Raw genomic sequence first — 25139 nt, 5'->3', positions numbered from 1 at the left:
GACCAATCTAACCCCCCCGTTCCCTGTCCCTTGCCTGCCCCAACCGCTCTCTACACCCCTTCTCCTGACAGCCCCCCAGAACCCCCGACCAATCTAACCCCCCGTTCCCTGTCCCCTGACTGCCCCAACCACTCTCTACACCCCCTTCTCCCGACAGCCCCCCCAGAACCCCCGACCAATCTAACCCCCCCGTTCCCTGTCCCTTGCCTGCCCCAACCGCTCTCTACACCCCTTCTCCTGACAGCCCCCCCAGAACCCCCGACCAATCTAACCCCCCCGTTCCCTGTCCCTTGCCTGCCCCAACCGCTCTCTACACCCCTTCTCCTGACAGCCCCCCCCAGAACCCCCGACCAATCTAACCCCCCCGTTCCCTGTCCCTTGCCTGCCCCCCCCTACCAGGCCGAGGGAGAGCTGCGAGCTCCACGTGCAGCCAAACACTGTGGCGCTGCTCTGCGGGGAAGGAGGGAGCGGGGAAGGGACTCTGGCTGCTAGAGGCCCCAGTGGCTGAGAGCGGCTTTCAATCAGGCCCAGCCGTCCAATCAGCCGCGCCGCATTCTGCATGAGGGGAAGGGGGAAATCCCGGACATTTCTACTTTATTAGAAATCCCCCCCGGACGGCCATTTAAAGCTGAAAAAGCCGGACATGTCCGGGGAAACCCGGACGGATGGTAACCCTACCGTTGCCCCTCTCTGCCTCAGTTTCCCCATCTGTACAATGGGGCAGTGATACTGACCCCCTGACTGTTGTGGGGCCGAGATCACTAGTGTCTGTGAAGCGCCTGATGGTCATTAGCCATCCCCCGTTTTTGGTTAAGGGGGGAGGGGCCCCTGGAGGCCTGCACAGACCCCAAACCAGGCAGCCCCACACACACTTTCTGTAGGACATTCCCTTTTCCGAGCCATTGGCACTGTTGCTATGCACTGTTAGCCCTCCCCCCCTAGGTGGCTGCATTTTCACGGGGCTGAGTGATCCCTCTGTATCTGGTTCAATGACTGTGCCTGGCTGGGGCCCCTCCAGGGGCAGGGATTTTCCTGCAAGAGGGCGGAAACTCATCAGTGTGTATTAAAGCAGAATGTGAGCTCCCCTGGGTCCGGTCGAGCAGGGCCTATGACAGGGCAATGGTTGTCCCTCACTCCCGATCCCTGGCTTCTCCCTGCCAGCGCTGGGGTCTGGGAGCCATGCTGAGCTCTTTCCACCTTCCACCCCCGCCCTCCACCCTGCAGGACCCATGGGGGTGGGCTCACAGACTTGTACCTCAGAAGAGACCATCGTGATCATCTAGTCTGATCTGCTGCACATTACAGGCCACAGAATCTCCTGCACCCACTCCTGTAATAGACCCCTAACCTCTGGCTGAGTTACTGACATCCTCAAATCATGAGTTAAAGACTTCAAGTTACAGAGAATCCATGGCCATGGGGCTTCCCAGCAGCGGGTCTGAGCAGCTGCAGTTTCCTGCCCCTGGGCTGGGTTTGGGGGTGTTTCCAAGCTGGGGGGCTGGAACTGGCTGGAGTGCAGCATTGGGGGAGCTGGCTGCTGAATGAGGGAGCGGATGAACTGGCGGGCAGGGGAAGTTGTAGGGTTACATACATCAGCAGGGGTAAGGGGGACCTGTTTTCTCCCTGCTCCAGCTCTCTATTCTGATGGGGGAGGGAGCCCCTTTCTCATCCCTTTCTCCCCAGAACCTCCTCCGATGACCCCCGATCACAGGGCCTAGATTGACCAGGTGATTCCCCTGCAGGGTGGGGTCCTGGCCATGTCGCCTCAGGCCAGGCATGTTAGTGACCCCCCCACCCCACTTAAAGGAGAGGAGCCCTCTGCACCCTGTGACCCAGCTGGAGCAGGGCCCTCACTGGCCAGCTCCTGCTTGCTCTCCAGGGCCCACTGCCTCCCCGCTGTCAACACAGGGCTTTCCTGGAAACAGAATCAAACAAACAAAGTGACCAAGCCGTGGGGGAGAAAGCCTGGCAGGGCCTCTGCGCTGCCCTCCTGCTCTCTGGCTGTGAGGGCAGGAGCCGAGCAGGGCCTGCCCCCTTGCATCCCCCTAGGGCCTGCGACCGTGCCTGTCCTGGGTGTGTTCCCAGCTGTGGGGAAGGAGCCTAGAAAAGGTCTGCCCGTGTGGGGGTGGCACTTATATAACTGGCCCTTTGCACAGAGGAACACAGGGCCTCTTTCAACATGGGGCCTCTCCTTGTGTCAGGGAAGCAGCCAGGTGTGGGAGCAGCCATGCAGCACTTTGGCGGTGCCACCTGACCAGGATGGTTTGTGCTGGACTGCAGAAAATGGGGTAGCCCAAACTCAGCCCCAGACACCTCTGGGCTTTAGGAGAATTCCTGCCTGGGCCCCATTTTAGTGGGGCAGGTGGAGTAGGCCCACCTGTGTTGGAAGGTGGCCCTAACCCAGAGGGCAGGGAGTGGGGCTGTGCCAACACAGAATAGAGCTGGCATGGAATAGAGCTGTTTGCGACCCAGGGCAATGCTTGGGTTACAGATGCCAGGGGTTAAGTCAGGAAATGCTGGTGCTAAGATGATCTGGGTAACTCTAACTGGGCCCTACGGGCATGGGCGGGGGGAAGGCTGCAGGCTCTTTCATTGACTGGGACTCCTCTGTACACAGGGAGTGAGCGGCTGATTTTCACCCACCAATGATTTTCATTTTAAATGAAGGAAAACCAGAGCAAGAAAGATGCAACACGTGGGTGAGAGCACAGTGTGTGTCTCCTCTAACAGTCTGCAGCACGTCTGAGCAAATAGCTGGAGGAGAGGGATGAGGAACATGATGGCGCCGCCCACAGAGGACACCAGGCTGCCCAGTTAGGAGCTCCAGACACTGCAGCGAGCATGTCCCAGGGGTTTGTCTACACACACGTCCTCTGGGCCTGGATGGGATCCTGGCCTGGCCTCTGCTCTCGGTTACAGCTGGGGGAATCCCCAGCAGGTGACTCCGGCTTCGCACTAATGTCAGCGAGATTCTGATCTGGGCGGGTGACCCTGTGTGCGTCCCCCAAGCGCCCAGTCGTCCTGCCAACATCGGGCCAAACCTAGGCAGTGACCCAAACCCATGGTCATTGCAAGCTCCAGTGGAAAAGCAAATGGTTCGGCACCTCTGGGTTGGGGGCTGTGGATCTGTAGGCACAGCGGCATGGGGGGCTCACCCTGCGCCCTAACGCTGTCCGCCAGGCCAGGCCAGGCCAGGCCAGGCCAGGCCAGCTGCAGAACCCCAGCCCACACCCCACCTGCACGGGGGGGGGGGGGGGGGGGGCTGCCAAACTGGGCCATTCTCTCCCTCCAAGGCCCCACACCAGCCGAGCCCTCCCCTCGCCAGGGCTGCCCTGGCACATGCAGCTGGAGGGCTCAGGGTTCCTTGCAGCCCCCGCAGAGGGCCACACGCTTAGGCCAGTGAGGGCTGAGGATCTGTCCTGCCCTTCTGGGCTCAGGGATTTGCTAGCCCCGTTGCCGGCTGCCCCAAGGTCTTGTCTCCCCATAATCCCGTGGCCGGTGAAGCCACAGGGCCCTTAGTACTGTGCCAGCTCCAGGGACCTGCCATGTGACAACAGGAGAGAGCCAGCAAGCCACTTTCTGCTGCTACTCACTGAGGAGCTTTGTCTGAGTCAGCGTCAGGGAAACCTTACAGCTGCTCTCCCTCTCTGCCATGGGCCCACCCAGCCAGGCTCCTCATGCTGGGCGCTGGCCTGTGGCAGGGGCAGTCGAAAGCCCCTGCTAGGTGCTCTGTGGAGTGCTTAGGCACAGGAGGGGGAGTGCTGCTCCTGGCTCTCTTGGGCAGGTCATGCCTTGGCTCTGTGCCTCAGTTTCCCCAGGGGCTGTGGGCCTGATAAATAAATGCTGCTCGAGGGCTTTGAGATCCTCCAAGGACAGGAGCTGGAGAGCAATGAGTGCTCTTCCGCCCCCCTGCACAGCTTAACCTGGAATGTCCCATGGGGCCATTCTCCCCCCCCACCCCCCACCCCGCTGACTCATGGTGACATGTTGGAGGTTAACGGTCAGTGAGTGATAAGATTAAGCCACACTGTCCTTCACCCTGTGGCTCACAACTGCCCCTGGGCGCACAGGCGGGTGCACTAGACTAGTCCAGGCAGGACAGCTCTGAGGGAGAGCAGGGGCTGGTGGGGTGCAGGGAGCCAGGAGACTTCTCCCCCCAGCCTGCACCCAGCTTTCCCCTGCAGGGCTCCAGGTCAGCTAGCAAACCAGCAGCCCCAGCCCCATGGATCAGACCCCCCCGGGGGGCTCCAGCCCCGTGCCCTCCTGCCAAGCAGTGCGGCCCTTTCCCATGGCAAATGCTGGCTAAGCCCCTAGGAGCTGGCTGTCCCTGTGATCTGGTGGCTCCGGTGGGAGGTACTAGTGAGGGTCAGGGAGGCAGGCTGGCTCCGGGCTCCTTCCTGGATCGAGGCCCCAGCAGCTGGAATCCCTCCCTCCTCGCTGGCCTGTGCACCCCACACAGGCTGTAAGGGTTAATGCTCTCCCTGTGGGGCACATGACAGGCAGGGCTGAGTCACCGCCCTGTCCAGCTCCACTAGCCCCACGCTTGCCCTCTCCAGGCCCCCCATTCACAGGGGAATAGGAGATAGCAGTGAGCCCTACCAGCTCAGCCCACAGCCCTGGGACCCACCCAGCCTGCACCATCTGCTTCCTGGGGCAGCCCGTCTGCTCCATTTAATCTAGAGCTCTTACCCGTGATGGGCAATTCCTGCTGCAGCACCGAGCACATCCGACCAGGTGTACAGTGCTACCCGGGGGGGGGGGGGGTTTCAGGTCGGGGATTCCTTCCTGACCCCTGCAGTGACCTGTCTTGAAGCCTGATACCTGCTCCACCTTATGGTGAGGCCCAGCCCCAGAGCTCACTCTTGGTCAGACACATCCAGGGCTGTGCTCAACTCTGACTCCCTGCAGCAGATCCACTGTGCAATCCCCTTTCCTAACGTGTAGGCGCTATGGGGAGAAGAGACAATGCCATTGGGGTGGGTGCCACCCCAGAGCATGTCCTTTGTGGCACAGCCTGGCACGCCACTGCCTTGCTCCTCCCCTGTATCTCATTCACAGCCGCCTTCCTGGCACATTCCCCTGCCTGGGGCCCAATTTATCAAGTCTGTATAAAGATACCATCTCCTTTGCCCCCCGCCCCTCCAGGCCCGAACCCTTCCCCCTGTGCCAGGATTCCACCACCCTCCACCCTGGGTCTGCTTCCCCAGCCCACCCGCAGCCAGGCTTCAGCCCTGCTTCCAGGGGCTCCCTGCTCCTAGGGTCACCCCACAGCCAGGCTTTAACCAGCTCCCTGATTAACACCTGGCCCCATTCCCCAGGTTGTCTGCTGCTCCCCTAAACACGTTTCCTTAAAGGGGGGATTTAGCGGGACAGAGACCGCGGGCCCCGGGCACCACTACCCCTTGAAGGGGACAGAGCGTGCTGCTGCAGTGCCCGTAGCAGTACTGCCCATGGTGCCCAGCAGACCCTAGCCAGTGCCTCACACACTGCCTGGTGACACTGGTGTTTGTCCCGTTGGCCCCATGCACTGTGCACTGGCCAGCACACCCCCACAGCGCGACCCTTAGCCCCGGCCTGTTTACCAGGGATTTGCCAGTTAGTGATTGTACAGCACAACATCAGCACATTCCCCTCCCCAGCACAGCAGCGAACCCCCAGCCGGGGGACCAATGAGTGGGCAGCGTGGGCTGGCCCAGCAGGCCGGGGGATATAAGCGCCTGCAGCCCCAGCCAGGGCACCCGCTGTTCCTGACCAGTTTCTAGCCCAGGCCTCAGGTGAGCAGCCCGGCAGGTCTGTCTGCAGAGCGGGGCGGGGGCGGTTTACAGAGAAACAATGAGCTTCTTTGAGATTTTGAATTAACGTTGGATTTTTTAACTGAGATTCGCCCTCCCTGGGTGGTTGAGAGCTGCCCCCCGCCTGTCTCGTCAGAGCCCAGCTGGCTCATGGGCATGAGAGAGCCTCTGCCCCAGGACTGGATTAGTTGGGTGGTTGGTGCCACTTCGGCCACCCAACAGCGAGAGCCACCCTGGAGCTGGCCCCGGCGGGCGGGGGGGGCACCAGGTGAGGCTGAGCTGCTCATGCCCCTCTCTAGGCCTCCCACAGGACTCAGATCCCCTGCCCCCATCACCCCCAGCTGCACGGCTGCAGTTGCCAAGGGCTCCCCAGGCTGCAGGGCACAGCATGAGCCAGGGGATCCACTCCAAGGCAGGGGAAGCCAGGCAAATCCCACCTTCCTGTCCTGGGGGCCCAGGAGAGCAAGGGTCAGAGACATCCCCTGTTGGAGCCCTCCCTGCCCTCTGGAAATGCACGGGGGCCTGGCCCAAAGGACCCAAAGGCTGGTGGGGGAAGAGATGGGGGCGGTGGGGAGCTGAGAAATGGGGTGGAAGCGTGGGAGACCAGGGACACGGCATAGCAGGACTGAGCAGGACAGTGGGGTGCCTGGGGACATGCAGGGCTGGGGCAGAGCTGAGCAGGGAAGCAGGGGGCAGCAGGCGGGGGGGGGGGCAGGGAGAGGGGACCAGGGAGGGACATGGCTGGGCAGGGCAGCTGACCCCATGAGCTCTGCTCTCAGCATCACAGACCCTTGAATTATTTCCTTCCTCTTCCTAGTGTCTTTCCATGGGGCCCCACCAGCCCTGTGCTGCTCCCTGGGCCGCTGGCACTGATCATAGGGCACGCAGCCCCTTTGCCTCCCCCTCCCAGAGGCCGCTCGGCTCCCCTGGGTCTAGCTCCCCTAGCTCCGTGCTGGCCCATGGCTGGGCGGCCGTGGCAGTGGGAGAGGGGAATTAGCGATTTATTTTATAAACAGAAATTGCCCTGGAAATGCTCCTTGGGGGGCGGGGAGACCCGGGAGCGTATCCAACCCTCGTTGGGAGCATCGGTGGGGTTAGGGCCACTTACTCCATCCAGGCTCTGGCCCAGTGCCCCTCCCCTGGCAGAGGTGGGAAATGCTGTCCCCCATGAGCATGGATGGGCACCGTGGTGTGGACAGGACCCGGTCAGATAGGGCTGGCTGGCAGGGTGGGTAAGTGCCCGCTTGCCCTCAGCTTCCCCCGGCTCCCTGTGCAGCGCCCCGGGGGGAGTCCTGGGTGGGTCCCCCGCAGCCGCTGCTGGAGGAGTCTCATTACCTGGCCTCCAGTGGAGCTGGGCTACCAGGCAGCCCCTGCCATGCCCACAACTACCCCCTGCCTCCTCCCTGTCCCAAGGTGGATGAGCCTTTGTCTCCCCGCTCAACCTGCGCTGCTGTCTGTGGCCTCCCAGGGACTCGGCCTACGCGGGTGGGGAGGCAGGGATCGGCTGTGCAGAGCCCCCCCCAAGGCCTGGCCGAGCTGAGTGCCAGGGCAGAGGGCCATTGTCAACTGGGGAGATCGACAGCCTGACCCCCTCCCCCACAGCTCTCATTGGTGCCCGTGTTAGGGGGTTCCCCTGTGCACGGCCTGCTCAGAGCCCTTCTGTCCTACAGACACCGCCCGGTCGTTACGCCCCGCGTTCCCCTCCGCCTCGCACTCCACAGCACCTGCGCTGTTAGCCAGCGTTCCTTGCCCTTCCCTAAAGGGGGTGCGCCTCCCTGCCCCCGCACGGCCTTCCTGGGCTCCTGTGGCTGGTCTCCTTGTTAATGGGGTAATTAGCCCCCATCTGCCCCTCTCCTTAATCAGGCCCTCCCCAGGGGCCTGACTGGTGAGCCAGGGACAAGGGGGCTGGCTGGGGCAGCTGCTGATTCCCAGCCCCCTCAGCCCTGCAGGTCCCGGAGCGCAGCGCCTGTCACGATGAAGGTGTTGGTCTTGGCCGTGGTGCTGCTCTGCGTGTGCAGCTTGGAAGGTAAGAGCCTCGCCAGGGCTATGCTCTCCACCCCCAGCATGGTCCGTCCGCGCTGGCCCCGGGATCATTGTGGGATGGGCCATGCCGCACGCTCGGCAGGAGCTGGATTCACTGGCGGGTGAGGTTCTTCCCTGTACGCTCCCGATCTCAGCCCCCTCGCCACCCAGTGCCAGCCTCTTCAGGGAGGGAGGGGCTAGGTTAGAGGGTAGCAGAGAGAATCAGGACTCCTGGGTTCTATTCCCAGCTCTGGGAGGGAGTGTGGCCTAGTGGGTTAGCGCAGGGAACTGGGCACAATCTTTGGGGCCCTTCCCACTGGGGCTGAGGGATCTCCTCACTCCCCCCCGCCCCATGGGGCTAACACTCCTGGACTCCATGGGGCTGATGGATCGCCCCAGCCCCACAGTTTGCATGAGGCAGGGGCCTAACCCAGCTCTCCGGGCCACCCAGGTGCTGTGGTGAAGCGCGACGCAGAAACCCCAGGCTCCAGCCTCCCGGATGTCTTCACCCAGTACTTCCACACGGTGTCTGAATACTTGAGCAAGCAGTTGCCGGAGAAGGCGAAGACCGAGGAGCTAAAGACCCAGGCAAAGTACGGGCTGCTGTGGGGAGTGTGGAGGGGGAGTACTGCCGTCCGGGGGTGGGGGGACCTGGAGGGAGAGGGGCAATGGGGAGTGCAGAACGGGCAGAGTCTGCTGGGTGCACCCAACCAGGTGGAGAGCCTCAGCACTTTAACGCTGCAGTGCTGGGAGAGCAGATTGCCCCTGCCCCTGCTCCAGAGCCTCTGACATGCCACCCCAGCCCGTAGTAACAAGGCAGGGCAGGTGGAGTGGGAAGGACAGAAAAGCCACAGTAGCAGAGTCCCAGGCTGCAGTGAGGATCATTTCCAGCCCAGTGCGCTGCACACAGCCTGGTCTGAGGCTGAGCAGGGGGCCAGGAGCCAATGAGTCCAGTGTGAGCCTGGGCAGGACAAAGGCCTGCTCTGTGCCTCAGTTTCCCCACATGGTATAGCGTGCAGTCCCCATGCCCAGGAGGCAGGCAGGGCCCCGGCTGCTGCGTCTCCCCAGCCAAGTCCTGCCCATCTCTAAGGAACCAGGTGTCTGTCACCCTAGGGCTTATCTGGAGCAGGCCAATGAGCAGCTTTCGCCTATCGCCAAGCAGCTGCACGCCGAATTCGTGGACCTCCTCACCAAGCTGCTGGAGACCGGGAAGAAGGCTGTGCAGTGAGTGAGTGGCCGGCTCCCAACAGCCCCGGGGCAGCTGCCGAGCAGGGCTGGGCACTTTCCATGGCAGCGAGAGGAGGAGACGCGTGGGCCGATTGTGGCGTTAAAGAGCTGGTGATATCACCTGACGGGGGGCGGGAAGGGGATCCCAGGAGCAATAAATCTGATGAGACTACTCACAGCGTCACGCATGGTGCAAAGCTCGGAGCAGAGGGTGAGCATGTGAGCATGCGGCCGGTGGGGTGGGTGTGCAAGGTGTGTGCGATGCAGGCAGAGCAGGGTCCTTGTCCCTCAGGCTCCCAGTCAGCACCGCCTGGTGTGTTTGGATCAGCATGTGTGTCAGCGTGGGCGCGTCACTGCCCCCTGCTGGAGGGGATTGAACTCTTCAGCTGTGTGGTTATATTGCCTTCCAGTGGCTGGACGTTTGGAAAGGCCCAAAGTCCTCAGCAGTCCCCATGGAGAACAATGGAGAGTCTCCCTCCCTCCACAGAGAACAATGAAGGGCCCCCCCCTTTCCTTCCCCCCATGGAGGACAATGGAGAGGTTCCCCCACCTGCATCACAGCTGTAGTTGAGCGCCCTCTCTTGTCCACTTATCGGTGTACTGTGAGTGATCCAATCTCTGAGTCCCCAGTGTGTCCTCCCCCCCCAGTCTGAACAGAGTCCAGGGATTGCCCCAGTCTCAGGGCACACTCCTGGGGCACAAATCTTCTATCTAGCACCCGCTCCTGAGAGCTGCAACCACATGGCCGCTGCCCAGCCCAGGGCTGGCCCCTCAGATGACCCCCTGTTGCTTAAAGACACCTGTGATGGGGTTCGGGGGCAATCCAGACCAGTGCGGGGCTGTGTCACCACTTGCTGTGCAACCTTGGGTGCCTCACAGTGCTCTGCCGCTGTAGCTTCCCACCCGGGGCACTCACAACCAGCCAAACAGCATGCAGGTCACACCCTGAGCCAGCGTCTCTGTGCTAGACAGTCCCAGGTCAACCGCTCTGACTCCAGCAGCCTGTCCATAGCCCCACTCTGGCTTCCACCAGCTTTGCTTACACCCAGCAAGAGTATATGATATAAATATATGAACAATAGGACACGGGTTAAGTGATGCCAAATTAAAGGAGTAAAGTTATAAGGAGTTACAAGGAAATAACAATGAAAAAGCATCTAAGAGTCTAAAACTTAATCTAGCAAGATACAGGCTTGGTTCCAGGTGGTTTCTCACCAATATTAAGATCCCAGAGACCTTAAACACCCCCCCTCCCTTGGTTGAAGGACCCCTCTTTCTCAGCTTGTAGGAGCTCCTCGTTTGTCTCAGTCTAATGATGGATGCCAAAGATGGCTTCCGCCCTTGCTTATATCTTCCTAAGTTCAATGAGCTTGTTTCAAGATGCAGGCTGACCTCATGTGGGGTCCCCGTTCCCCTGTATATAAACGGGGCTTCCATTGCTTTGAGTCCACCATGCTTAATTAACATAGGAGACAGGTAAATAGCTGTGACATTCCCTCCTGTCTCCCCATTTGCTCACAGACTTGAAAACATAATATCATGAAGTATCCGTATTTCCTCCTATGGTGTTTACTACAGATATTTCACAATGATAGTAATCCCCAGTGTGTCATTGGCTTTCAGAAAAGACCTCATGCTATACACTTCTACAATACAACATCATTGTATAGACAGTTGATTCAATTGCTTATCACTTGAGGTTCACCCCCCCACCCCGGTCTTTATAGACCCGTAAACCTTTGCAGTGGATTCTTTGAAAAGTAAAACCTAGACCAAGCTTCTCTCTCCTGCTGGGTTTAGACACCATGCTGTCTCCTCCCCCACCTGTTAGAGTCAGGTTTGCCTCCACCCCTTGTTAGCTTGAAGGGTCTGTTTACATGATATGTGAATACATTCTCATTGTCTTTCAAAGTACTTAGGAAATAACTCCCAGGTGGGGACAACACATTCCTTTGTCTACTGCAGCCCTGGTTACTAACTCCTCCCGGACATGCCTGGTTTAAACACACTTTAGTCATAATTCTAGCATATATCCATAACTCTTACTACCCACCACGTACATACATCACACAAGAATATTGATGATCAATGTGTTATTAGTTTTCAAATGACACCTCACAAGGCATATTCTGTATAAAGATGCTTACAATAGTGTGTAGGGTGTGAATACAGGGATGCTTTGGTGACACAACACCCTCTCCCAGAATTCCACCCGAAGGTATGAGCCTGTTGGGTTACCTCTTCAAGGGGCACGTGACTGGTGTAACACACAGACACTTTGCACAGGATTCTCACACCATTGCTCTGTACTTAATCACATGAGAAATACACAGATCTAGACAAAAAGAACAAACCCTCCATGCATTTTCCACAGCACTCCAGAGCATTCTTTGGGCTGGGGGCGGAGTCCTCTGGGGCATCCAGGGACCTTCTGCTGCGGTGCACAGCTTGGGTTCTGAAACACAGAGCCTGTTCCCCCGGCTCCTTCCTTCTCCTGTGAGTCCTTTTTTACAGGCTAGCATCACCACCTAGGTGTCCTTGTTCTTCTGCTGGGACCTTTCCACTCTGCAAACCCTCAGCTCCCTGCTGAAGGAAGTTAGAGAGAACTGGTTCCCTTAGGATGCGGTTACTCTTTCTAGCCTATCTACTGTCCAGTCAAAGCACAGTCATTCATCTCCATTGTCCCTAGTTTAGGAGGTATGGGCTAGGTCCTGTCAGCCCATGGTGAATACACATTGACAGCAGGACATTCCACAATACAGCAATTTTCATAGCAACAACGTGATCATGTCACCCAGCATTAATAAATTGTACAGATTTCCCCACCCATCACTGTGATCCTTTCGAGGTTACATGGTGAATTGCTACTGGCTGTTTTTAGCACCAGGGAGCCTTGTCTCTCCCCACAGGGAAAATTTGCCCAAAACTACCAACTGCTGGCACCACAAGTGCCCCACTCCAGGCTCTGCAAGCCCAGCTCTTCCCTCCTCAGGCTGGCAATTTGCACCCCCCAGCCCTTTGGCTCCCTGAGCGAGTCCTTGGGGCAGAGCAGAGAGAACGTGTGGCTAAATCTCTGGCAATAGTTACCCCAGCGTTTTGCTCTGTCCCCAGGCACTGATCCCTCCAACCTGTCTGTACGCCCCCACTTCATCGCACCCAGCCCCTCGACTTCTTGTCAGTCCATACAGACCTTGTCTAGTCAAGAGAGCTGGGATCCACTTTTCACGAGACACCCCCGCTGGCAGAGGGTTGCCTCCATAAGGGATCCCCTCTTGTGCCTTTCTTTCTCCTTTCATACAGTTCCAGCCCTTTTGTCTCTTGTCATAACTAGGACGTGGCTGGGGCAAAAGCTGTCAATTGTTTTCCCTCCTCGTGAGCTCTGAGAACCACCCTGCCCCGGTCCCCTGCTTCCCCTCCAGCAGCTTTGGACACAATATCCTGCATGCTACATAACTCTGACATTCCGAACATCCATCCTGCAATAACTGTGGCACCCAGCGAGTTCCTAGCAATCAGCAGAGACCGCTCATCACAGCCCCCTTCGGTGGAATACTGTGAAGATGGCACCGGGCGCCGGAACGGGGGGGCCAGGAGGACATGCCTATGCCCTCCCGCTTTTTAGGGGTCGTAGGGGCGACTGACGGGAGGGAGGGGGGCAGAGAGGAACAAGCAGAGGGCGGGGCCTCAGGGGGAATGGGTGGTGCAAGGGCAGGGGCTCGGGGAAGGGGCAGGGGCCTCAGGGGGAATGGGTGGTGCAAGGACAGGGGCTCAGGGAAGGGGCGAGGCCTCAGGGGAAGGGGTGCCGCGGGGGGGGGGGGCACAGTTTGGGCACCTGTGGGAGCCCCCCCCCCACATTTCTAGGGACCTTCAGTTGTCCCTGGATGGCGATCACAGGGGAAATATGCCTGTCTGGGCATGTCCCTGGGTATAGACTTGGAACTGTGTACCCGTCTGGTGCCAACCTGGGGCACCTGGGTCACAGTCACCCCCAGCCACAGGGAACAATGGAGAATCCCCTCCCCCATTGAGAACAATGGAGAATCCCCCTTTGCCCTCCATAGAGAATAACAGAGAGCTGTAGGGACTGGCTCTTTCTGCAGTCTCTGTTGGCTCCAGTGCCTAGCTGTCCTGCCGAGAGGAGGTAAACTGCACCAAACTGCCCAGCAAACGGGGGTTCTCCTGGCGATCTAGGGTGAGACTCCTGGGCTTTGGGCACTCTGGGCCTGGCTCCAAGTCCCAGTGCTGCAGCCAAGCTGGCCCGGAGATGCCTCACGCTGGCCTAGCGAGTGAGCATGGTGCATCGGGGAGGAGCTAACACTCAGCCCCAGCTGGCCTCGCTCATGATGCCACTAAAGTGAGTGAGGGGCCCGAATCTCTGCTCACCCGCAGGTCTGTAAACCCAGAGGCAGTGCAGTGAGCTCTGGGCTCCACCCCACAGGTGTCAGTCATGTTGCTCAGTGCATGACTGGAAGGTGCTCAGAGGCTCTGGCGACAAGCGTGGGATAAGAACTTTTCGAACAGGCTAGACTCCCAGCCTGGGCTCTCTGTTGTCGTACACCCCGGGCAGAGTGGGGTGAAATGCTACAAGGCCAGCATTGCTTTGTAAATGACAGCAGGAGGTGCCAGGCTGGGGAGACACGCCTGGGACTTGTGGGGTCTTCTCCTGCCTTTGCCTCAGTCTCCTCAGCTGCCCTGAGTCCCCTCCCCCCTCCCCAGGAGGCTGTGAGGACTCATTAGCTCATGTCCATAGAGTGAACTGACAATGAAAAGTGCTATCCAATGGCCCAGCGCCCACTGACCTAAGTGCATTTCCTGAATAAGCAGCAGATTCGGCCCACAGGCTGCCCTGGACCAGAGCTGTATTCACCCAAAGAAATCAGAGTCCTGAGATGGCGCAGCCCCAGGTACCGAGAGCAGGACGCAGTCTGCACGGTTAGAGAGCAGCTCAGCCACATTGGGACTTGTAGGATCTCATCAGGGTTCCCAACCCCAGCAGGGCTGGGCTGGATCAATAGCTAAGGAACATCCAGATGCCGCAGGAAATACTGTTCATGACTCAGCAGAGAGCACGTCCCTCTGGGTCAGTGCTGACTCCAGTGCCTCAGCACGGTGCTAGGGGGTCCTGTGCTGCAGAGATTGGGGTGGGGGCTCAGTAAGTGTCACCTTCCCCTGTGTATCAGTGCTCACCCCAATGCCCCAGCGCAGTGCTGGTGAGTGCTGTGCCACAGGGCGGGGGCTCAGTAAGAAGAGGCGTCCTCCCCACTGGCTCAGCTCAGGCCCCAGCGCAGGGCTGGACGTACCTTGTTGCCCCACAGATTATCAGTTGCATATGATAAACCTTGGCCACTTGTGTATGAATTACAAAACTGGAGAGCAGACAGCGAGGGAAGAGGAAGAACATGCTCCCCCCACCCATAGCTGGGGGGTGGAGAGTCTGAGAAAGCTGCCCACTCCCCTCCCGCCCCTCCCTCCCCAGCTCAGCAGCCAATGACTCCCCAGCCCCTGGCTCAAGCCAAGCAGAAGTGCCCCCTCCACCCCCAGCAGGTCCAGACTTGGGGAGGAAGGAAATTGTAGTGTGGCCTATACCTCCTTACCGCAGCGGGGTGCACCCCCCCAAAGTGACCCCAGGCTCCAGCACTGATATGGGGACACCCCTTGGCTGCATGCAGTGAGATGAGCTCCACTATATGGTGAGCAGGGGGGAGCTGTTGAATTTGGGGGGCATCTGACCAAATATTAAGCAGCACAAACACCTCCCACCACCCCAGTAAGGTACAAGAATTCCATAGATGGGAACTGAAAGTCCACGAGCAGCCAGCAAGGCCAAAGGCACCTATTAATCCCCATGTCCCAGCCCAATTCAAATCCCTGCAGAGAACAGTGCTGACCCTGAGGCCTTGGCCAGGTTCCAGCCACACCCCATATCTTGTATTGGCCGAACTTCTGTGGGTGAGAGAGACAAGCTTTGGAGCTCACACACAGCTCTTCCTCAGGGCTGGGAAATGTACTCAGGGTGTCACAGCTAAATACAAGGTAGAACAGATTGTTTAGTATCAGGATTAACACATTTCAAGGTGAAGTGGCCTGTTAACACCTCCACCTCTCCAATCATAGAAAGGGAAAAGAAAGGTAGGGGTGTGTGGGTGTGTGTGTGTGTGTGTGTGGGGGGTGTTACAGATTGTTGTAATAAGCCATAAATCCAGTGTCTCTGTTCTATCCATGATTTTTAGTGTCAAGCAAATTTATGAATTTAAGCTACCAGGCTCCTCTTTTGAAGATGTTGTGCATGTTTCCTTGGAGGACAAGGCCTGAGAGGTCACATACAGAGCGATCTCTTTGTGAAGCATGTTCACCTGCAGGTGCAATGGTGGTTTTGTCTTTTATCATTTTTCTGTGAGACAAGGGGGGATAAGGTAATATATTTTATTGGAACAACTTCTATTGGTGAGAGAGACAAGCTTCAAGCCACACGGAGCTCTTCTTCAAGAAGCAGCAGCAGCTCTGAGTTAATTCAAGAGCGTAGTGATTGTCTCATTTCACCCACATAGTGGTTATTGGGGCATTCAGTGTGCTGGATGACGTACACCACGTGTTGTGCTAGGCCTGTGTAGGACCCATGGATCTTGACAGATGTGTTGTGGAGGGGTGTTGATCGTTGTAGCAGCAGAGCTATGTCTACAGGTTTTGTATCTGTTGTTCTGGAAGAGTCTGGTGCAGGGTCTGGTGCTGCTTTGAGTTGGTGGGTACTGGTCTGTGAGGAGCCTGCTTCTGATGACAAGCTTGGTGAGGTTGGGGGGGGGGGGGGGTTGCTTGAAGGCTAGAGTAGGGAGTTCAGGAAAGATTTCTTTCAGGATGTGATACCCATCAAGCATGGGTTGTAACTGTGTAATGATACCCCGTATGGGTTCCAGTGTGGGGAGGTAGGTGATGACTAGGGGTGTGTGGGCAGAGGTGGTTTTATCTCTGTATTGAAGCAGGTTCTCATGGGGTATTTGGGTGGCCTGTTCCATGATGTGATCTGCTTCTTTGGTGGAGTGTCCATGTTTGGCGAAGGCGGTTTTAAGTGTGTTAAGGTGTGTATCCTGGACTTCCTCCTCAGAGCAATGTTTGTGGTATTTGAGTGCCTGGCTGTAGACAACAGGTTTCTTGGTGCATTTGGGTTACTGGATCCGTGAAGGCAGGCGTGGTGATCTGAGGGCTTCTTGTATATAGTCATCTGGAGGGTTTCATTGTTGAAGTTGATTGTGGCATCCAGGAAGCTGACGCAGCAATGTTCTAGAGAGAGTTTAATGGATACGTGTTCGTTATTGAAGTTTTGATCAAATCTATGCGGGAGTTCAGGTTGTTTGTCCAGATGATGAAAATATCATTGACGTCTCTCAGGTATTCATGGTGCATTTGTCCAGAAATTCTTCAAGGTGGCCCATGAAGAGGTTGGCATAATGGGGAGCCATCCTAGTACCTAGGGCTGTTCCCATGGCTTGGACAAAGTGTTTGTTGAACGTAAAATTGTTATGGATGAGGATGAAATGGACGCATTTGACGATGTGTTTGGGGCGGCTATCTGAGGGTTACCCATTGTCTGTAGGCAAGCAGCAATGCTGTAATTTAGAGTAAATGTAATAACACTCCAGTTTTAAAACGGTTCCTGGTCTGGGAGTGTAACGGGGAAGACAGCAGCAGCATAGAGGGGGACCTGCAGAGCCCAGCACATGGGGGGATCAGGGGCAGCATGGAGCTGGCAGGGCCTGCAGAGCCCAGCGCAAGTGGGGGGGGGGAAGGGACAGCATGGAGGGGGACCCGCAGTGCCCAGTACAAGGTGGAGCAGGGGCAGCATGTGGGGGGGGCGATGGGGCTCGTGCGGGTTTCCTGGCAATGACGAGTTACCACTTGGGTAGCGGCCATCGCGCCAGGCCTGCCCCCAGGGCAAGGGCACCCCGCCGCCTGGGCTGGGCACTGAGGGGGCGGGGCGCGAGGCGCGGCTGGGTCCCGGCCAGCTCAGCACGGATTGGTCAGGGCTTCCTCAGCCCCGCCCCATCGCTGCCATCAACAAACATGGCAGCTCTGCCCAGCCCGTGCGCGCGGTCATTTCCGGTGCCCTCCGGAAACATGGCGCCTCTGCCCAGCCTGAGCCTTGTTGTGACACCACTTCCGGTCCTTCTCCCCCAGTAAAGATGGCGGACGAGGCGACCCGGCGGGTGGTGGCGGAGTTGCCGCTGCTGAAGACGAACGCGGGGCCCCGGGACCGGGAGCTGTGGGTGCAGCGGTTGAAGGAGGAATACCAGGCGCTCATCAAGGTCAGGCTCTTCCGCTTCCGGGAAGGGTGTCACCGGCAAAGGGGCCGGGCGGAAACCGCTTCCTGTCAGCGCTCTGCTCCCGGGGTCTCTGGTGCGGGGAACGGGCCGCCCTTTCCTCTGGTGCCACCCGGTGTCCGGACGGGGAGGCCTCACTGTGGGGAGCATGCGCCCCTCTCGTACTGATGGGGCCCTTCCCAGACGGTGGCCAGAGAGAGTCATACTCAAATGTGCCCCCCCATCTCTCTACAGGGGACATGGTCTGCCCCTTCCCCCCATCTCTGCAGAGGACCTGGGGCTGCCCCCCCCCGTCTCTGGAGCATTAGCCAGGCCCCATTGGGGTTCCCTGTGCTCCAGGGGGTGCAGACTGCCCTGCTCCTAAGGTATCTGGGGGCTGCAGTAGCCGCACAGCGCAGGGATCTGTGGGGAGAGTATAGCTGGCTCCCAGGCCCAGAGTGAAGCACGTCCCCTGGAGGGACATTGGGGTGCCCCAGGGCGCCTACCTTGCCCTAAACTCTCCAGTTAGTGTAGCCTAAAGGACAGGTCACCTGGAAACCAGCAACATTCTCCCCCCGTGCTGCCCGGCCAGGCCTGTGTACTAAGGGCATCCCATGGGCAGCAACCAGACCCAGGAATCCTGCAGTCTGCCTCATGCCCAGTACCCCAGGGCTTGACAGAGTCTGCTTTTGGTGGCCCTGTGCGATGCTACTGCCAGTCTTGTGTTGCTGGCTGCGGGGCTTTTACAGCTGGTGTTCACCACAGCAGCAACAGATCTTTCTGCCTTGTGAGGAACATGCCTACGCTGTAAACATGTCCAGAGAGATCTCCATTATCTATGTAGATTTGGGGAACAGGAATTTTGGTTTCTGTGCAAGCTTCTGATGGATTGGGAGGCTAGACACAAACTGCATGGTATGGGGGTTCTGATTTTGTGGGGTTGCCTGTACCCACTCACTGCCTTTGTTTTTCCCTTCCCAGTATGTGGAAAACAACAAGAACGCTGACAATGACTGGTTCAGGTTGGAGTCCAACAAGGAAGGGACGAGGTAGGCATGGATAGGTTGCAGGGCGTGTTTGTGGCTGCCATGGCTCCAGGCCCTCCTGTCTCTCTGATGGGTTTCCTCTGCTATAGCCCGCTCTCTAGCCTTTGAGTAATTGTGAGCATACCAAGTCCCAGTCCTGTGGGAGCCCTTCACTGAAAAAGGAGCAGAGGGCTGAGTCTCTGGCAAACAGGTCTTGCCTTCCGATAGCTGCTGGGGTTAGAGGCATGAACAAGAAAGGGAATTTTGAACAGTCCTTTCTCACCTCTGTGTGACATCCTTCCTATCCTAATCCTGCTAGCTCTCTGGTTGGCCAGAGATCCCTCTGGGGTTGCGGGGAACTGAACATCTACTGTGCAAAGCATGCAGAACCCTGCTCCTCTCCCAGCTCTCCCTCCATCCACAAGGAGCAGGGAAGGCAACAAGCCCTTTTTCCCTTTGCAGGTCCCCCAGGTTGTGCCCTAATCTATCTCTTGGTGGAATAAAGTATAATAATCTCAGCCCCCTTGGCCCCTGGAGGCCATTTCTCATCCCTGCTTAATAAATATGGACATGTTCCATTACAGAGAATGCAAGGTAGGTGATTAGTGATCCAGTCTGCACTGTGCTTCCTGTGGTAGGAGGCACTGAAATGCCACCCCTCCCTGGGCTGTGTGGCATCTCGCCAGGAGCTCAAGGGCCACCCCCAATGTGTATACGAGGGAACAGGCTGCAGCTGCCCTTTTCAGTAGCAGGGAGATGGAAGTTAGGGACCTGCAGGCAATGTGGCTTGACTGCATGGGTCAGGATGGAGCACTGCATGCTGGGAGCTGTAGTCTCCATTTGGCTTCATCCACTGCAAGAGTGTTGGGGGCACCCACTGTGCTCCAGTGGTGTCGAGCAGTTGGAGGTGGTACTGCCCAGCAGGAGGGAGTACAATGCAGCTGGGTGCCCCACGTGTCCATGGACTGCCAGTCGTAGCTTATCCGGCTGCTCCTCTGGGACTTGTGACCCATTGCCAGGTGAGCTAATGGCTTCATAGTGCTCCCCGTGCCGCACCCGCCTTCCACCCAGGGCTCCTCAGGGGCTAGGATAGGCATCGATCCCCTATGTGCCACTCTGCCATTCTCATAGAGGGGCTCGGCTTGGGCCCAGCTGTTAGTGACACTGCAGAGAGGTGCCTACCCTTGTGCTCTCGCTACCAGCCCCCAAGCCCGGGGCTGTGAATGGACCCCCGCTTGCCTGCCTGCAGCATTGCTCCGTTGGGGGCAGTGCCCCATGTGCCCACACACAAAGGGACTCATTAGTTTGATGGGATGGAGCCTGGATCAACTGAGTGCCATGGAGAACGGGTCCAGGCTGCAGCAGCCAGAGCAGAGCTTTTAGCAAAACATCCCATCTTGAGTCAGACCTGGCCAGCGATGGAGGATCCCCCACGACCTTGGTTCCAATGGTTAAACTTCAGCTTCCAGCAATTGGGTCTAGTTAGACCTTTGTCTGCTGCACTGAAGAGCCCCCACTTGTCAAATTTCTGTTCCCCACATCCCCCCTTATCCGTCTCTTTGTTAAGCTGAACAGACGGCGCTCCTGGGGTCTCTCCGTGCCCCCTCCTTCCCGTCTCTCTGTCTTGCAGGTGGTTCGGGAAGTGCTGGTACATCCATGACCTGCTCAAGTATGAGTTTGCCCTCGAGTTCGACGTGAGTGTCCCTGGGGTGGGGGCATCTGAGGGAGGAGGGCCCTCCTGCTCTGCTCCGAGGCTGGGGAAGGGAGGGGTGTCTCGTCCACTCCCTGCGGCACTGGAGGGAGCAGGTGGGAGCTGGCCCTGGCTAGGTTCGCAGCATCGCTGTCCCCCTGGGCCACAGGAGCCAGGGGCTGAGGAAGGGAACACACCGAGGATGTTAACCGGGACGGGGCAGAGAATCGCCCGCCCCGCAGGGTGAGAGCGAGCAGGAAGGAGTCCGGTGGGACTTGGGTAGTGCAGCCCAGCCCCTGAGCGAGCCGGGAGCAGGGAGCCCTTTACATAGAGCTTTGCAATGGAATGCGCCACAAACCGGACCAATGGGATTGTGTCGGGGGACTTTGTGTAACGTGGGGCTTGCAAAGGGCTCTGCCTCAATGGGGCCCTGCCCCCTCCTGCCCCTCCTAAACTAGGGCATCCCCCTCCCGCCTACCCACGAGCTTCCACTTCAGCATCTGGGATGTAAACTCAGTAGGGAGCTCACAGGGGCCTAGGCTCAGTGCTCCCAGCTGTGTGGCTGAGCAGAGAGAGCAGCAGCTGGGAACTTGGGGTACACATACTGCTCCCCAAGGGGAGGGGGGCTGGCGTGGCCATGGGCACACTGAGCGGGTTTTTTTGTTTGCAGATTCCCGTCACTTACCCGTCCACCGCCCCCGAAATCGCCATTCCAGAGCTGGATGGGAAAACGGCCAAGATGTACAGGTCAGGCAGCCCTGGCCCGCTCCCACCTCCGCTCTCTGCAGGCCCTAGGGACCAGAGCTCCTGACTCAGATCCCAGGCTTTGGTTGGGTCTGTCTTTATATCGCTTCTTCCATCCCACTGATGTGTATAGGCTGTGGGAGGAGTCTCAGCTGTTGGTAAATGCAGCTGCCTCTGGGGTGAAACATGGCAGCTGTTGCTCAAAGCACAGGAAAGCAGCCCCTTGATGCAGGACAGGAAGTGGAGGAGATGTCATGTCTGAGTGGAACCCCAGGCGTCCTGATGAGGCAGGGGAGATGGTGCCAGGTCTGTGAGAGCTGCAGCTCCGTTCTGGGGCTGAGTGGGCTTGACACCCCTATGGCAGTGCCTCCGCATCTCCCCTGGTCCCACCATGCCAGGCTCTGGGCTCTATCTCCCCTCCGCGTCTCTCGTGGTCCTACAAGCCAGGCTCTGTCTCCCCCCGCCCCGCGTCTCCCCTGGTCCCACGACACCAGGCTCCGGGCTCTGTCTCCCCTCAGTGTCTCCTGTGGCCGGGGCTTCTCCCTCACATCTCTTTTGTCTCTTGCAGGGGAGGGAAGATCTGCCTGACTGACCACTTCAAGCCCCTGTGGGCCAGGAACGTGCCCAAGTTCGGGCTGGCCCATCTCATGGCCCTGGGGGTGCGTTTCCGTCAGTGGGGGGTGGGGGGAGTCTGTGTCTGAGCCGCGCTCACAGCCCCCTGTGCTCTTTGCCTTGCAGCTGGGCCCGTGGCTGGCAGTGGAGATCCCGGACCTGATCGCCAAGGGGCTCATCGAGCACAAGGAGAAGTGAGGGGTCCAGGCTGGCAGAGGCCTGCATGGTGGCTCCAGATGCTCCGGCGCTCAGACCTTGTCTTTCCACGCAGACACAGCAGCCTGCTGGCCCCGCGGCCCTGCCCTCAGTGCGGGGCAATGCACTCACTGTGCTGGGGACTCACGATTCCTGTCTGCTCCAATTCCATGTAACCCCTGCCCAGTTCCTGTAGGGGGGAGCTGCCCAATCTCCCCCAATAAAAACTGTAGCCTGACTAAGGCCTGCCTGGCTGCTGCCGTGCCTGGGGGCTCTTGCCAGGGGTTGCGTTCTGCTGAGGTAGCTGTGCTCTAGCTGCCTCTGCTGAGTCCCTGCTCCCACTGCACCAACTGCAACATCCTGATGCTTCCTGGTCCCTCCTGCTTAAAGAGACGGTTTGTAACTGAACTGGTTTCCAATTCACCATACCAGTGAGTGGGGGGCTGGCCCCTGCGTGTGAGGCTCCATCCAGTTCTCCTAAAGGACTCCCTAAGCCGGCCCCTCTGAGTGTACGAGCTCCCCCTCCTCTGCTGTGCCGCCCTGGGCCTCTCCCATGCAGGGGCTGGGATATGTCTCCTGGAGCCCTCAGTAACTTCAGCAGGAGGCTCGCTTCTTGTCACTGGTCCACCTAGCTTCTACCTGCACAGAATCACACAAGGGGGTGTCAGCTGGGGGCTAGATCAATGGTTTGTGCAGCACCTAGCGTGCGGGGCGGGGGAGGGAGAGGTCCATGGCTGAGGGTCCTAGGTGCTACCGTAATACACCTAATAAATGTATAGCACCTGGCACAGTGAGGCCCTGGTCCATGGCTGGGGTTCCTCAGTGCTGCCATAATACACCTACATGCACACGTAAGAACAGCTGTAGCAGGTCAGCCCAATGGTCCGTCTAGCCCAGTATCCTGTCTTCTGACTGTGGCCAGTGCTAGATGCTTCAGAGGGAACAAACAGAACAAGGCAATTTCAAATGATCATCTCCTGTCGTCTAGTGCCAGCTTCTGACAGTTGGAGGTTTAGGGGCACCCGGAGCACGGAGTTGCATCTCTGATCATGGCTAATAGCCATTGAATGACCTATCCTCCATGAACCCATCTAATTCTCTTTTGAACTCAGTTATACTGTTGGCGTTCACAGCATCTCATAGCAATTAGTTCCATGGGTTGACTCTGCATTGTGTGAAGAAGTACTTCCTTTTGTTTGTTTTAAACGTGCCTGTTAATTTCATTGGGTGACCCCTGGTTCTTGTGTTATGAGAAGGGGTAAATAACACTTTGTATTCACTTTTGCCACACCAGTCATGATTTTATAGACCTCTATCATATCTCCCTTTAGTTATCTCTTTTCCAAACTGAACAGTCTCAGTCTTTTTAATCTCTCCTCCTGTGGAAGCTGTTCCATACCCTGAATCATTTTTGTTGGCCTTCTCTGTACTTTTTCCATTTCTAATGCATCTTTTATGAGATGGGGTGACCAGAACTGCACGCAATATTCAAGACGTGGGCGTACCATGGATTTTTATAGTACCAATATGATATTTTCTGTCTTCTTATCTATGCCTTTCTTAATGATGCCCAACATTCAGTTCGCTTTTCTGACTGCCGCTGCATATTGAGTGGATGTTTTCAGAGAACTATCCACAGTGACTCCAGATTGTCCTTGAGTGGTAACATCTAATTTAGACCCCGTCATTTTATATGTATAATTGGAATTCGTTTTTCCAATGCACATTACTTTGCATTTATCAACATTGAATTTCAGCTGCCATTTTTTTGCTCAGTCACCCGGTTTTGTGAGATCTCTTTGTAACTCTTTACAGTCAGTTTTGGACTTAACTCTCTTGAGTAATTTTATGTTGTCTGCAAATTTTGCCACCTCCCAGTTTACCTCTTTTTCTGGATCACTAAGGAATATGTTGAACAGCCCTGGTCCCAGTGCAGATCCTTGGGGGACCCCAGTATTTACCTCTCTCCATTGCGAAAACTGACCATTTATTCCTATTCTTTGTTTCCTATTTTTTAACCAGTTACTGATCCATGAGAGAACCTTCCCTCTTATTCCATGACTGCTTACATTACAGAAGAGCCTTTGGTGAGGGACCTTGTCAAAGGCTTTCTGAAAATCCAAGTACACCGTATCCACTGGATTCCCCTTATCTCCCTGCTCGTTGACACCCTCAAAGAATTTCAGTAGACTGGTGAGGCTTTATAAAAGCCGTGTTGATTCTTCCCCAACATATTGTGTTCACGTGTGTGTCTGATAATTCTGTTTTTTCTGTAGTTTTAACCAGTTTGCCTGGTACTGAAGTTAAGCTTACAGGCTTGTGATTGCCAGGATCTCCTCTGGAGCCTTTTTAAAAATTGGTATCACATTAGTTATCCTCCAGTCATCTGCTTCAGAGGCTGAGTTAAGTGATAGGTTACTATCACTGTTAGCAGTTCTGCAATTTCATATCTAAGTTCCTTCAGCACTCTTGGGTGATACCATCTGGTCCTGGTGACTGTTTAATTTATCTACCTAACAATAATACACAGTGCCTGGCACAGGCTGGGGCCCCTAGGCGTTACTGTAATACCCCTACTAAATAATCCTGGCAGTTAGCTAAGGCTGTAGAGCAGACTCATTTTATCTCTCTCTCTAAGTGGTCTCGGCACCACTAGCTGGGACAGAACAACACACCCAGAAGGTGTGTGGGTTACAGTAGCACCGCACCTCCTGAGGTGCCGTACCAGCACAAACGCTGTGTGCGGAGCAGGCCGTCAGCTGCTTTGCAAACATCACTAATGCCTCTAGCCTCTGTCAAAAGGAGGCTGGCGGATGAGACGAGACAGAGCGAGAGAGATGAGGGGGATGATGACGTCTTTGGAGTAGTGATGTCACTGGACTTGATGTCACCGGAAATGACATCCCGACTGCGATGTTACAACCTCACCCTTTCCCTTCTGGGGCCTGACCTAACCCTTTGTGTCCCGAGTGGGCGGCTCACCTCGCCTAGGGAGGGAGGTGGTTACAGGTAGTGTGAGGCCCAGGACTGCAAAACCAGTGGCTGGTAAGGAGCCCCAGCCCCAGGGAGGGTAAAGAAACACGGGGCGGGGAAGGGTGAGAAAGTGAAAATGGAGAGAGAGAGAGAAATGTGTTTTAAATGATGTGCAAAGAAACATACTATGGGGAGAAATGCTTGTTTGTAAATGGTCACAAATCTCTCCAGTGCGCTTTCCCTCATGAATAACGAGACGGGCCTGATCCAATCCTCTTGCTCTGAGGTCCTCTAGGGCAGCAGTTCTCAAACTGGGGGTCATGACTCCATTTTAATGGGGTTGCCAGGGCTGGTGTTAGACTTGCTGAAGCCCGAGCCTCACTGCCTGGGGCTGAGGCTGAAGCTGAAGCCTGAGGGCTTTGGCCTGGGCGGTGGGGCTCAGGTTACAGGCCCCTTGTGTGGGGCTGAAGTCCTAGGGCTTTGGCCCCTCTACTGCCTGGGGCGGTGGGGCTCCGGTGGGTTCAGGCTTCGGTCTCCCCTCCAGAGGTAGTGTAGTAATTTTTGTTGT

General features: G+C 57.2%; 2 protein-coding genes across 2 annotated transcripts; both read left to right on the top strand.

The window, feature by feature from the left end:
* Positions 1-7766: 7766 nt before the first annotated feature.
* On the top strand, positions 7767-9042 carry APOA2 (apolipoprotein A2). Its single transcript, XM_065419848.1, has 3 exons — positions 7767-7818; positions 8266-8407; positions 8928-9042. The coding sequence occupies exons 1-3, from the start codon at positions 7767-7769 to the stop codon at positions 9040-9042; spliced, it is 309 nt and encodes a 102-aa protein (XP_065275920.1).
* An 8140-nt stretch (positions 9043-17182) lies between these two features.
* On the top strand, positions 17183-21840 carry UFC1 (ubiquitin-fold modifier conjugating enzyme 1). The gene is made up of 6 exons (XM_065420001.1): positions 17183-17338; positions 18314-18381; positions 19988-20051; positions 20718-20794; positions 21360-21450; positions 21530-21840. Exons 1-6 carry the CDS (start codon positions 17216-17218, stop codon positions 21599-21601), a joined length of 495 nt encoding a protein of 164 aa, XP_065276073.1. The 5' UTR covers positions 17183-17215; the 3' UTR covers positions 21602-21840.
* The last annotated feature ends 3299 nt before the right edge of the window (positions 21841-25139 follow it).

This window comes from Emys orbicularis, chromosome 20 (assembly GCF_028017835.1).
Source record: "Emys orbicularis isolate rEmyOrb1 chromosome 20, rEmyOrb1.hap1, whole genome shotgun sequence".
Taxonomy (NCBI): Eukaryota; Metazoa; Chordata; order Testudines; family Emydidae; genus Emys; species Emys orbicularis.
This window is presented reverse-complemented; position numbering and strand designations above follow the sequence as displayed.